Genomic DNA, 14,428 nt, shown 5'->3' with positions numbered 1-14,428 from the left:
TAAGATTTATTTATTTATTATGTACACAACGATTCTGCCTCCATGTATGCCCACACGCCAGAGGAGGGCGCCAGATCTTATTACAGATGGTTGTCAGCCACCATGTGGTTGCTGGGAATTGAACTCAGGACCTCTGGAAGAGCAGCCAGTGCTCTTAACCACTGAGCCATCTCTCCAGCCCTCCTAAATGTATTTTAAGCCTCAGGTAGGGGAGTATTTTTTTAACCTGCAAACCGTAAATGCCCTAGCCACCTTGAGACATGTCTTGTATCGTTCTGTAGACAAATTGAGACTTGGTTTATAATTGATATTGGCTCCATCAAAGTCCTCGTCCCCTCCCAGTAGCAGGACCACAGAAAGCTTGTGGACTCTGCCTTGTTTCACCTGCTGATAGGGGACAGGGCTTCAGGGAGTGCCGTCAGCGTCTCGGGTGATTGACACAGCCTGCACTGCAGCAGCCTGTGTGACTAAATAACACCGTTTAATGAGCCAGCTTGGGTGTCGTGTACTGTTCAGCGTTTGCTCAGTCCTTGCTAAGCCTGTGTCAGAAGCTGTGCACAGAGGCCTGCACAAGGCGTGCTGAGAGGTGTAAATGTAACCTGCCCACCTCCAGGCGTGTGTCATGTGAGGAGAGGACAAGGCTAGGGATGGAGCTCAGTTCTTACCAAGCATATAGGGTTCTGAGTTCTCGTTCCAGCTCCTCAGACAACCGCAAAGGTCCACACCTACAGTTTAAGCACTCTGAAGTACAAGGTCATCCTCAGCTACATAGTGTGTTCAGAGCCACTTGAAAACCCCTTTCTAAAACTAAAGGGGTCAGGGAGATGGCTCATTGGTAAGAACACTTTATAAGCCTTATGACCTGAATTTGGCTCCTCAGAAACCACATAAAAGCTGGGCGTAATGATGCGTGTCTGTCAATCCACAGCACCACATGAACCAGGCATTGTGGGGCATGCCTGTACTCCCAACAAGGGGAGTAGATCCAAGGCCCTGTGGCTGAGGTTTCATTCTGCTGAGGTGTGGTAGGGCCGTCACAGGGCAGAACTTATTTGTTCCCTAAGTTTATTATGTGTTCGGGCATTCTTTATCTTGTTCTCCTTACCAAGTTTTTTATTTTTTTCAGTATGAGTTTACCCTGGGTTTAGGAGGGGTGCTTTCTTTTCTGCTTCTTATTTATTTATTGGCTTTTCAGACTAGGTCACTCTGTGCCCTATTTCAGACATGTTTTTGTCTCACTGTCACCTTAAAATAAGTTCCTTGGAAAAAAGGCTTTGTTTTACTAAATTCTGTGTCTCTATGCCCTGAGCCATGGCTGGCATAGCAGCACGCTTCACCCATAACACATTTATCATGCCAGCTAAGTGGAAAGAAGTACCTTGCATTTTTAAATGTTTTTCTTTCTTCTTTTTCTGGGCTTTTTCAAGTTTCAGGCCTGCCGAGGGGCACAGACAGCTGCTGCTGCAGCTCCCCGAGTCAAAAAATTTGCCATTTACCGATGGGACCCAGACAAGACTGGAGATAAACCCCGAATGCAGACTTACGAAGTTGATCTGAATAAGTAAGTGTCTGTGCCGGCCAGGTGCTTGGTAAGGAGCAGACCAGGAGGGTATGCTTGGTTCATGGTTAGGTCTGGTTTGTGGTGCCAGAACTGAACCCAGGACCTCATGTATGTTACGTTTTACCACCGAGCTATGCCCCCTCTCTAAAGGGGAACTCATAATTTGATATAGGGACATACTTTTCAGGATCTAAGAGACATAAAAACCTGATTTTCTAATGTTTTGGAATCTGTCTTCTGTTTTTAAAGTCAGGTAGATGTCTATTTGAGAAAGATAAACACCAGATACCAACCACTGAAAAATTCCTTCCTTGTGTTCTCCAAATTTCTTTTTCTTTCTTTCCTTCTTTCTTTTTCTTTTTCTGTTTTTTATTTTGAGAGAGTCTTACAGCCCAGGCTGGTCTTGAACTCATGTTATAATTGAGGAAGGCCTTGAACTTACGATCTTCCACCCTCTACCTACGAAATTCTGGGATTATAGTTGTGAGGTACTGGGGTTTAAATCCATAGCTTCATGCATGCTATAGAAGCCCTTTGGCAACTGAACTACATCCTCAGCCCCAAATCACACTCATAGGTAACTGTTTTATTAAGGAAAAAAAATATTGCCAAATAATTAGAGATAAACTGTGCAAATCAAAACTCAGTAAACCAGACCAGACATGGTGGTACACACCCAGCATTCAGGAGACAAAGACGAGAGAGCGAGAGCGAGATACAAATAACAAAACAAAGTAAAAAGTTTGATTCCAGTCTGGTCTGCATGAGCCACAGGACAGCCAGAGCTACATAGTGGGACCCTGTCTCAAGTAAGATAGATACATAGACCCTGTCTCAAGTAAAATAGAGAGAGAGAGAGAGAGAGAGAGAGAGAGAGAGAGAGAGAGAGAGACAACAAAACAAAACAAAAAAACCCCACCTCAGTATGTGGCTAAAAATACAGAATTTTTTTTTTAATATTTTTATTTTTATGTATACAGGGTTCTTCCTGCATGTATCCTACCTACAGTACAGAAGAGGGCACCAGATCTTATTACAGATGGTTGTGAGCCACCATGTGGTTGCTGGGAATTGAACTCAGGACCTCTGGAAGAGTAGCCAGTGTTCTTTACCTCTGAGCCATCTCTCCAGCCGCCTAGAATTTTTTTTAAAGTAAGGCATTACTGCGTTTCCTTTCAGGAATATTAGAATAGGCTTTCATCAGACTGACCCCAGGGAACAGATAGGAATGACCTGAAGGCACTAGGAAGTGACCAGCAGTAAACAAAAATATTGGGAGAATGTGGACTCCACTGTGAGCTGCATAGTTTTCCTCCATGAGGTCAGGCCCCAGCCTGCGTAGCAACAGAAAGATTAAAACTAGAGGAAGCAGGGGACATGGAAAGTGCGGGGACCCTGGAAAGAAGTGAAGAGGAATCCCAGATTCTGTGTGCAGCGTCTTTCCAGTGCTTGGACCTGCCGTGTTGGTCACCTGCTAAAAACAATGAGACATTAATTAACACTCCTCAGTAAAATCTGGTGGGATCTAGGATTGCTAATTATATATATATATATATATAAAAAAAAAAAAAAAACAGTGAAGGAAGCAGACTGGCTAGGTATGGTCACCCAGACCTATAATCCCATCACTTGGCCAGTAGAGGCAGACCAGGAATTAAGGTTATCCTCAGCTACATCGCAAATTCAAGGCCAGCCAGGACTACCTGAGACCTTGTCTCAAATGAACAAATAAAAACAGACTTCGAGGCTGTGAAGATGGAGAGTCACAGATCGGTGCTGTCGGGGAGACTCATGCAGGGCCAGGGATGTTAGATTCCCTGGAGCTGAGTCACAGGCAGTTATGAGCTACCCAGCATGGGCACTGGGAACTGAACTCAGGTCCTCTGCAAGAACGGCATGTGCTCTTAACTGCTCAGTCATCTCTAGACTGTTTCATTTTCTTTTATTATCTTTACCATATTTCTTGTGGTAGTTCTGTATTATTTTAACTACCAAATCAGGATCTTGATTTCAAGGCCAGCCTGGACTACCTAGTGAGACACCATCTCAAAAAAAAAAAAAAAAAACAGAACAAGAGAAAAGCAGGCTGAGGAAATGGCTGAGTGGGTAAGAGTGCTAGCTGTGCAAGCCTGAGTCTGGGTCCCAGCACCCATGGAGAAAGCCAGGAGATGCTTTCCTGTATTTCCTGGGGGAGCAGACCCAGGGTGATCCAGGTCTGGGGATTGCTGACCCTCAACCTAGCTGAAAAGCAGCCGCTCCAGGTTCAGTGAAAGGTCTGTCTCAAGGGAATAAAGCAGAGCATTAGAGGGAGACTCTAAACAGCACATGCAGACACTGCACACACACAAAAGAATAAAAAAAATAACTGCAGTAATTAAACCTTTAAGCAAGTAAAAAATAAAACTGTAGGAAAAAAAATCTGGTGCTGATGTGGTACTGAATGGGTCGTGCATCTAGGTGTTCTGATCATTGTACAGTAGCGAAGGATGCTACCTTTGTGAATGCAGCTGAGGCCTTTTCTCTATCAGGTGTGGACCTATGGTGTTGGACGCTCTCATCAAGATTAAGAATGAAATAGATTCCACTCTGACCTTCCGAAGATCATGTAGAGAAGGTGAGCATGACTTTGGTTATCACTAGGCCTTGGCTGGGGTTCTGGGAACAGCCTGGAGGGCAGTTGCGCACGGTGAGATAACCTGCTGCTGAGACTAGTACAGCTTTAGGGGCTGCCCGAGTGGGCAGCGAGGGAATAGAGGATGTACAGAGACGCTGTACATCACCTTCTTTTTCCTGGGAAATGGCTTCCAAAGTTTGAACTGTGATGCAAGTTCTGGTTTCCCCTTGAGATCTTTGTCTCGAGGTTCCTCTGTCTCGTGGTTCCTGTTAGCTGCCATGAGCTCACTGGCACCAGTGAGGACAGGCTAGCCAGCATTTTCACTATGAGCTCTTTGTTTAGCAAGAGGTGAGATTTTCTTGCCGAGGCTTCTCGACTCTCACTTGTCACGGGGTGACGTGCTGGTGCTGCTGTTGAGACTGAAAGACAACGTCCTGCTCTAACAGCTCTGCATTAGTCTGTGTATCTGAAAATATGTAGCTGAGGGTGTGGAGCACTGGACTGGCAGAGTCAGGAAAATCTCTGAGTCTTTGAGATCAAGTTCAGGGCCAGCTAAGGCTACATAGTGAGACACTGTCTCAAAAGAGGGAAAGAGAAAAGCCAGGCTGTGGTGGACACACCTTTATTCCCAGCACTCAGGAGGCAGAGAGAGGCAGAGTCTACAAGAGCTAGTTCCAGGACAGCCAAAGAGAAATCCTGTCATGGAAAAAGAGAGGGAGGGAGGAGTAATTGCTAGTGATAATGCAACAAAAGTGAAAATGTTTTAAAATATGATTTTAGGCAAAAATAAAATTAATTTAATAACAATAATTAAAAAGAAAAAACACAAAAGGCAATCACATGGTACCTTGAGGCCCATGTGGCCCTTGTGGCTGTGAAGCCCGTCTGTGAGCCAGCGCTGTTGTGTCTTCATGTGAGATGGGTAGGTGACTACATGAACTTAATATACAGGGGAGGGGGAAATGGGCCTGTGGAGTTATGGGACTCTGCAAAGACCTGTAGTGGGGTGGACACCAGAAGTCAGCCACAGAGGCCGTCTCCCTGTCTCTGCTGTGCTGCTCACTAGCCGTGGAAACCTGGGATAATCGAAGATGGAAGAAGCCAGCTGGGGCTTCAAGGAACTGAGGGTTTAGCTTAGTGGGTAGAGCCCATGGCCTGGTTCAAGTTTGAGGTCCAGGCAGGAAAGAGAAGGGAGAAAAGACATCCTGTTAGCACAGCTACTAACGGTGGTCAGTGTGGCCAGAAGAAAGGATTGGGAGCCTGAGGTCACCTGGTGTCTCTCTCAGGGATCTGTGGCTCTTGTGCTATGAACATCAACGGAGGCAACACTCTGGCGTGCACTCGTAGGATCGACACGGACCTCAACAAAGTCTCAAAAATTTACCCTCTTCCGCATATGTATGTGATCAAGGATCTAGTCCCTGTGAGTGTCTGTGGCTCTCCCAGCTGTTGGGGGCGGTGCAGGTGTGTCCTGCAGGGGTGGTGCTAGCATGGCCTGCCCTCTGTTCTCCAGAGCAGGCTAGGTCCGGGTGTCCGTAGCTACTGTGGTATACGTTACAATCAGACACTCCCTGTGTTCATGGCAAGGGGAATTCCACAGTATCCCCAGAGACATTAGGAACCCCCTTCCCAGGTCCACACCAGTGTGGCCTCTGTGTGTTTGAAGAATCTAAATGAGAGGTGACATGCCTGGAAATCAGTCCTTCTGAAGCTCAGAGTGCAGGGCTTGTTTGGAAATAGGGGTTTAGAACTCCAGAATTGAACTAGCCCAGAAATAGAGGACTTGGCCTTAACTGCAGAGACTTTGTGTGGAAGATCAGCAGGAAGGCAGCAGTAGTGGGCTTTGCGCTGAGCTCCCCTCTCTCTGCTGGCTTCCCTGACTTGGGGCAGCGGGAGAAAGGACTGCAGTTGCCATGTCTTCAGCTGGTGTGGCTAACACTGACCATGTCCCCTTCTAGAACCTTGATTTATCTCAGCCTCTGAGAGTTTGGTTTCTGACTATCATGGGGAGGGAAAGTGCAGTGTCTGAACTGACAGCAAGCTGAAGGCCCTCCCTGGTAGAAGCTGACCTCTCTCCTATTGCCCTCTCCTTTCCCTCAGGACCTGAGTAACTTCTACGCACAGTACAAATCCATTGAGCCCTATCTGAAGAAGAAGGATGAGTCCCAGGAGGGCAAGCAGCAGTATCTGCAGTCCATCGAGGATCGGGAGAAGCTGGTCATTACTTAAACCTACTGTCATGGTTGGCGAGGGTGCTTTCCAGATGGCAGTAGAGCAGTAGGGTGGAGGGCAGTTGTAGGATAGAGGCCCCAGTGGAAACTTGAGGCCTGCTCAGCAGTCTTCTCTGAGACACGGGGCAGACTGCCAAGGCACTTCAGTGACCTCTGTGCTGCAGACTGCATGCTGGTTGGGAACCTGAACTTGTTCATGACTCTTAGGTCTGTGAGGGGTTATTGATTATCAAAACTACATGCACTGTTGTTGGATGTAAGGGCCCTGAACTCTGATCTAGCAGAGGTTTGCATTTCATTACAAGGTATTTTTTTATGAATCTATTACACCACCACAAACCACCCTTTCACCAGAAAGCACATAGCAGGCTGGCACTTTGTCATGTGTTGGTCCCTGGTCCCTGACTTCCTTTCTCTCCACACAGGATGGACTGTATGAATGCATCCTGTGCGCCTGCTGCAGCACCAGCTGCCCCAGCTACTGGTGGAACGGAGACAAGTACCTGGGACCTGCAGTTCTCATGCAGGTACAGTGCTCCCTAACTCAAGCAGCCACAAGTCCTTGAGGATGGTGGCCTGCTGCAGGCAGCTGTCTGCAGAGGGATGGTGTCCAGTGACATGCAGTACATCCAATGCCTTGCTCAGGTGGCTCTCAGCAAATCTGAGGTTTCATCTTACTGCACCTTTGTAGCAAGGAGGACCATCCCAAAGGGAGGGACCCACTGGACAACTGGTGTGAACCGGATCCCTGGGCTGGGGCTGTGAGGCAAGGAAAGCATCTTGAGGGGCAGCTGCTCATCAGAAGGCAGGAAGGAAGCCTTCCTTTCAGATTTGTGGTCAGTGCTTTCAGAGACTGAAGCAAGTCGAAAGACAACTTCATGCTTCTCATTTTCCCATTAAAAAGGAAGTTAAAGGCCGTGTGACCACAGAATAGTGTTGACCATGCCATGTGCAGTCAAATACACTCAACTGTGCCGCTCGCTCGCTGTCCAGGATCTGAGTTGTTGGAAAGCACATAGGTCTTGGCAACACAGCTGGAACAGGTCCAGGCTGTGGTGAGCCATTGTGAGTTCGCTCATCTCAGGGAATGTGTTGATTGACGGAAAATGACAAGCGGTCCATGATGGCTATGATAGCTCATTATGCCTGTAATCCAAAGCCCTTGAGAGGTTGAAGCAAGAAGATGATGAGTTCAAGGCCAGGCTGGGAGCCTTAAAATAACAAACAAGCCAGGCATCCTGAGGCATCCCTGTAAATCCAGCACTCAGGAGGCAGAGGCAGACAGATCTCTGAGTTCTCCAGGCCAGCTAGGGCTATACAATGACACCCTTGTCCCAAACAAAGCATCCATTTATTCGGTGGCAGGTTCTAGCACAGGCAGGTGCTATAAGGAGAGGGAAAAGCGTTTAGCGCAGCCTACCCTCACTAATTAGAACCTGGGACAATGTGAATGAGCCGATGCCGGAACCGTGTCATTACGCACCGAGGTACCAAGCACAGGGTGGATCAAAGGCTCATGACGATCATGAACACACCGAGTTAGGAAAGAGCTCGGAGCCTTCCTGCATGGTGGGCAAGAACTACAGGGCAATGGCAAGGCTCCTACACTCCTGAGCCAAGCCTGTCCAGGCCAGCAGCTGACTCAGCTACCATCCCCCTGCCATGCTTTCCCAGGCCTATCGCTGGATGATCGACTCCAGAGACGACTTCACAGAGGAGCGCCTGGCCAAACTGCAGGATCCCTTCTCTCTCTACCGCTGCCACACCATCATGAACTGTACCCGGACCTGCCCCAAGGTATGGGCGGGAATAGCACAGTCACTGGAGGTGGAGAGGGACTGGAATCCCTGTTTACTCAGTTGGGGCTTGAATGGCTCTTAGTCACACACTCTACCAGGTCCCAAGAGGGGCAGCAGGTCTTACTTGTAGATGACAGAGATGTAGGGGACAAGAATGCTGCCAGAAGCCAGCATTGTCTGTCTTGTCTGTGAGACACAGAGCCAGGGTCCCTCAGCTGTATCACACCTCTGGCCACTGATCTGCTTGAGCCAGCGTGACAGGTGTATCTCTTCTTCAGAGCTGCTTTGGGACTCTGAGCTTTGGCCTCCCTGGTCACTCTGTTTCCTCATATGCTGTGCTTTCAGCCTCCCCAGCTTAGACCCCAGCACCTTCAGATCTCACATTTCTTTTGTTGTTGTTTTGTCTTGTTTTGAGACAGGGTATCTCTGGGAGTCTAGGGCAGTCAGGGAATGCTGTCTGCCATGGGCGTGTTTGCCTGCTGGAGTGAGCCATGCCAGGAGTCAGTGTAACAGACCCCTGTAAACATCAGAAGGGGGGGCAGGGCTGCCCTTGTGGGCTTGCTGGCTTTCGAGGGCTGGATCTGCATGCCACCCCTCCTGAGAAGGGACTTGGCCAGCTCTGTTCCCTCCGTCACACCTTACTGACAGTCTTCTCTTTTCTCCAGGGTCTAAATCCAGGGAAAGCCATTGCTGAAATCAAGAAGATGATGGCGACCTACAAGGAGAAGAGGGCACTGGCTTAACCCTCACCGTGCTGAATGTGCCTGTCAGCTCCGACTTCAAACACCTGGATTCTCCAGGAAAACAGCATGTATAATAAACATTTTAAGAAATAAGTAGGTGTTACTCTACATCATTAGAAAAAGCAATCCTGTTCCTTTGCCTTGTGCCAGGGGCATCTTTGTTCTTACAGAGGACTCCAGACCTGAGCTCTGGTGAGGATAAGGGACCAGGGCTGGGGCATTGCACTCACGCTGTCCTTCTGTGAGATGGGACTAGTAACTGCCCGCCTCGCCTGCCGTGGATTCCAGTCTCGGTAGTGTTAGCTAGCAGGCACGTGCAGCACCCATCTTCAGTCTTCAGGACTACCTGCTGGTCGGTTTCTCCTTGCCATGGAGGCAAGGTTTGAGGTTCTTCCAGCACACAGCAGTGACCCTGACCAGCTTCAAGCTGACTGGTTCCACAAATAACCTTGAGAGACCTTGAGCTGCAAACCTGAGTTCCATGCAGCAGTTGTCCTGGCCCTGCTGTTTACTACCCGGGTCTTAGCATGCTGGGCAGACAATACAAAATGGATGGAAAGCACAGCAGTAAAGGCAGGATTATAAGTTTAAGGCCAACCTGGACTACATAGCAAGTTCTAGGCCAGCCTGAGCTTCTTAGTGAGATCAAGGAAAAAAAGAAGGAAAAGTAAAAAGCCTTCGAATTCCCCTTGTCTTGTGTTCTAAGCTTGTTTCCTAATGTGCATTCTCTAAAACCCCTTAAAGCCAGGTGTGTTAGCGTTCTTACCCTATGACAGGTGATGATAATTCCATACGGCGTGTGTCGTTGTGAGCACATGTGTGTGGCATTACCTTCCACCCCAACATTCACAACCACGGAATAACAGATGTAACCATTTTCGTGTTAAAAGTTACAGGACCCCATTACTTTCTGACTACGTTTTTTCACTGAGCCCCAGCAGACCAGACTAGAGATCAAAATGGAGTAGCTGGTGTCAGAGTTCCACGACACCTACCAGACAGGCCACAGAGACAGTGGTTCATTTCCCAGGCAGGCCAGTTTCAAGTGACACAGTCAGTGGTAATCATGACCGTAGTGATTGCCTGGTGTTCTCCAGGCAGCCCCTTTCCATTGCTCTGTCTCCTGATCCCACCTTACATGAATGGTAACCCTGACTGATCCAACAGAGGAGAGATCTTCAACTCCAAAAGGAACTCCTGCTCGGCCCAGGGGTGCATTACTCCCTTTGGAGTGAAGCAGCACTCGGTTCTAGAATCTAAAAGCTACCAGGCATGGTGGCCTGTGCCTAGGAGTCCCGCACATAGGAGGAAGAGGCAGGAAGATCTTGAGGTCTAGGCCAGCCTGGGTGAGACCCTGACCCAAAACAAAAAGGGCTGGAGTGCAATTAATTCAGTGGTGGTACACTTCCAGGCTCCAGGTCCCACCCTAACGGTAAAAGGGAAAGGATACTCCAGGGCTGCATTTTAAGCAGTAGCTGTAGACTCAGACCGTCCCAGAAACAAAGGCTTTTTTATATCATGAGGCAGGCAGCTAAGAAAATGTCTGACACTCCAGAGAAAGAGCCTTAGAGTATTTCTGAGCTGGGTGTGGGGCATGCGTCTAATCCTAGCCATTAGAGGCAGAGGCTGGAGGATTCTGAGTTCCATGAGTTTTGTACTAGCCTGGACTACATAATTCTAGGCCAGCCTGAGCAACCAGAGACCTTGCTTTAAAAAAAAAAAAAAAAAAAAAAGCAAGTGTTTATAATCCCAGCACACGGGGGAGTTCCAGGCCACCCTGGGCTCCATGAGATCTTGTCTCAAAAAAAAAACAAAACGGGAGTGGGAACAAGAACAAAGCTTGGTGGTGGAACACTCCACCTGCTAAGGCAGGAGGTGAAGGCCAGCCTGGGTTACTTAGTTCTAGGTCAGCTCCAGCTACACAATGAGACCCTGTCTTTAAGAGAAAGGGATAGCCCAGTGGTGGTAGTGCACACTTTTAAAATTCCAGCACTCTGAAGGCCAAGGCAAGCAGATCCTTATGAGTTCAAGGTCAGCCTGGTCTACAGAGCGAGTTCAGGACAGCCAAAGATACACAGAGAAAGCCTGTCTTGAAAAATATCTAATAATAATCTCAAACAAGAGAAAGGGAGTGTGGGCATGTACTCACCAGGTATATGGGAGGTAAGGTAGAACGCACGTGTGTTTCCAGCCACCCAAAAGCCAAGGCCACAAATTAAAGAGGAACGTCAATTATTAGACATTTGGAGCATGTGCAAAGCCCTGATCTGATTCCCTAGCACTACAAAAAATAAAAAATAAATTTAGAGCAAAGGGTTTGTGCTCCCAGCATCTGAGTTCCCGACTTCTGGACATAGACAAGCTGAACACTTAGCACTCCAAGGCCAGCACTTGGGAAATGGCAGGGTAAACCCACTTGCCCTGTCTGTGGACAGAGATCAGTTCAACCCTAATGGCCCTCTAACCCAGCCGGGAAGGTCACATTCCAGAGGCTCATGGGGATATCTGGATCTGCAGGGAAAGTGGTGCGGGAGGGTGAGCTCTGTAGCCTGGCTGCTTCTAAGAGAGTTGAATCCCAACGGTGAGGTGGCTCAGAAGGTGAAGATGTTTGTGTAAATGCTGCTTAGTCTGCCACTGGGTCACTGGTTGTGAAGGCCTTGAGCTGGTGGGGGCTGTGGTGGTGGGTGTGGTGGCAGTGGCTATAGTGGTGGTGGTGGTGGTAGTTGGTAGCTGTGGCGGCAGCTGTGGCGGTGGCAGTTTGAGACAGGGCCTGAGACTGCAACTCAGACTGACCTGGAGTCCACGCTGCAGCCTCTGCTTTTTACTTCCCCAGTCACAGGATTGCAAGCATACGCCCCCATGCCAAATCAGACTTTTCTTTGGTGCCTGTCCTTGGAACTAGCTCTGGTTCCGAACGAGTGCTGGGAGTAAAAGCGTGCACCACCATCACCCGGCCCAGACTCTTTAGTGTATTTTTTAATGTGTGTGTATTTGTGCACACGTGTCTGTCTGTGTCTGTGCACATGTATGCACAGTGCCTGGGGAGGTCAGAAGTTAGGCAGACTCCCCTGCAAGCTGGACTTACACAAGTGTAACCTGAGTCTTGTGTGCAGCCCAGAGCAGGTGCTGGGCACCACACTCCAGCATTCTCCAAAAGCAGCAAACTGCCACGCCATCTTTCTGAGCCCTTCTCTTTGATATTTTGAGATGAGTCTGGCTGTGTAGCTCAGGATGGCCATGAACGCACAATCCTCTAGCTTCATATTCCTAAGAGTTGAGATTGTGCCCAGCCACAAGGACTTTCTTGTTTGTTGTTGTTGGCTTTTTGAGACAGGGTTTCTCTGGGTAGCAGCTCTGACTGTCCTGGAACTTGCTTTGTAGGCCAGGCTGGCCTCGAACACACAGATATCCTCCTGCCTCCAGAGTGCTGGGACTAAAAGCATGCACAGTCACCACCACCACCATCTCCCAGCAAGACTTTTAATTAAACTTAAGTCCCAAGCAGTATTTTGTCTTGTGTGTGTGTATGTGTGTGTGTGTGTAAAATTTACAAAGCAATACTATGGAAAGCTTCAAGTTTCCTTGGGATCCACCTAGCTCTTCTCAGCTTATCTTTGGACAGTTGTTGACCAACTGTGCCTCTGTTTTGCTATCTGTAAAATGGGATGGGTGGTATTCAGAATGCGACTGGGGTCTAAGAATAAGCAACAGGCATCTTGCTTTCCAGTAACACAAACACACCATACTCAGTGTAGCTGACTGGTCTGAAATATCCAGTCTGAACCATATACGGAACTGTAAGCTCCGCCAAGGCACTTTAAACCCTTGCAGCCATATTTCTCATGGGATTGCTCACCTTAGAGCTTTTTGTCTCTGAGTTACTTTTTTTTTCTTTTTGCAATACAGACTTCTAGCCCAAGCTGACTTCAAACTCACGACAGCTGAGAATAACCTTGAACTCCTGAGCCTCTTGCCTATCTCAAGTGGCAGGCGTGTTCTACCACACCTGTTTTCTGCTGTGCTAAAGATCAAACTACCTGCTTACGTGTACTAAGCAAGCACTGTACCAACCAAGCTGCATACCCAGCCTAGTTTTTTTTGCAACAGGATCTCGCTATGTAGCCCAGGCTGGACTCAATTCTCCCACTTCAGCCTCCTGAGTACTAGAATTACCGGGCTTGAGGCACCTGGGCTTGGCTTCAAATTTCTGTCTTTGTTTGCAAAGCTAAGAATGTCCTCCTCCCTCTCCCTTTCACTGACTGCTGAGGGTCCCCGGGACTCCTTTGTTCATCTCACTTCAGGGATGTCACTAGTTGCAAAAACACCCCTTTATTGCAAAAAAAAAAAAAAAATCGAAACTAAAGAAATTGAGAAGTGAGGCTGTGCTCTGGGGTAAACTGGTTGGTGTCACTGGTTTCTCAGACTTCTGCATTGTGAACCAGGCATGGGACATCCCCCATGAGGGCCCCTGAAGAACAGTGACCCCGGATGGAAGCTGTTGAATCAGGCCTGGCCCATGTGACTGGAAACTTAGCTGTGCTTATCTGGGAAGAGAGCCTTGCCCACAGGCCACCAGAGAGGCCGCACAGTGAGAGCCACTTCCCAACAAGGTGACTGGCAGGTGAGCAGGGATTGTCACATCCTCTGTGGTTTAGAGAAGTGCATTCCCTGGCACCTACCCTAGCAAGGAGAGGGCTAAGCTGCCACCAGCTTGACTTTTTTCCAGACAGTTTGGGATGGAGCTGTGTAGTGTCAAGTGACTTCTCATGGTGTGTGACAGACAACCTGCAAAGTCCATCTGTCCCCACAGCCCCTAAACCTTCAAAGCTTCTTTTTTAAGATTTATTTATTATGTACACAACATTCTGCCTCCATGTATGCCCACATGCCAGAGGAGGGCGCCAGATCTCATTACAGATGGTTGTCAGCCACCATGTGGTTGCTGGGAACTGAACTCAGGACCTCTGGAAGAGCAGCCAGTGCCCTTAACCACTGAGCCATCTCTCCAACCCCACCTTCAAAGCTTCTAACCCAACTTGAGGATCTCATGAATGTACCTGGGCTCTCAGGAGAGTCTCAGAAAGGGAAAATGACTTTTATCCCAGCCTTTGGAAAGATGGGGCAGACACATCTCTAGCAGTCCAAGGCTAATCAAGGCTACATAGCTAGCTCTTGTCTCCATAAATAAGAAATGTTCGCACAGCTAGACAGCAGCTGATGCACCAGGTCTTTCTCTGGCCCTAGGCCAGCCACTTTTATCACATGGCCACTCTCTGCAAGGGCATGGTCCAATAGCCAGGTCCAAACCTATACCACCACCCAGGCTACCCAGGCATCCAGATTCCCTGGAAATGTTACCTGCTGGGCATCAGGGGGCTGGGGTGAGGGACACACAGGCTCTGCATGATCACGCAGCTGGTCCCTACTGGCAGTGTCATCTGCTAATAAAGTCTCACCTGACCTAGTAAAGCCAGTCCCAT

At 48.5% G+C, this 14,428-nt stretch overlaps 1 protein-coding gene across 1 annotated transcript in view; it reads left to right on the top strand.

Annotated features, from left to right (window-relative positions):
• The window catches only part of Sdhb (succinate dehydrogenase complex iron sulfur subunit B), a 15,754-nt gene extending 6,713 nt beyond the window's left edge, over positions 1-9,041 (top strand). Inside the window, exons 2-8 of the mRNA XM_050154284.1 lie at positions 1,428-1,561; positions 4,090-4,175; positions 5,462-5,598; positions 6,276-6,392; positions 6,832-6,933; positions 8,081-8,203; positions 8,871-9,041. Coding sequence (XP_050010241.1) covers positions 1,428-1,561; positions 4,090-4,175; positions 5,462-5,598; positions 6,276-6,392; positions 6,832-6,933; positions 8,081-8,203; positions 8,871-8,948 — 777 coding nt within the window. The 3' untranslated portion in view covers positions 8,949-9,041. The remainder of the gene's footprint in view (positions 1-1,427; positions 1,562-4,089; positions 4,176-5,461; positions 5,599-6,275; positions 6,393-6,831; positions 6,934-8,080; positions 8,204-8,870) is intronic.
• The last annotated feature ends 5,387 nt before the right edge of the window (positions 9,042-14,428 follow it).

This window comes from Alexandromys fortis, unplaced genomic scaffold (genome assembly GCF_014885135.2).
Source record: "Alexandromys fortis isolate MF-2015 unplaced genomic scaffold, M_Fortis_MF-2015_v1.1 scaffold_26, whole genome shotgun sequence".
In the NCBI taxonomy this organism is placed as follows: Eukaryota; Metazoa; Chordata; class Mammalia; order Rodentia; family Cricetidae; genus Alexandromys; species Alexandromys fortis.
The sequence above is the reverse complement of the archived record's forward strand: the minus strand, read 5'-3'. Positions and strand labels throughout refer to the sequence as shown.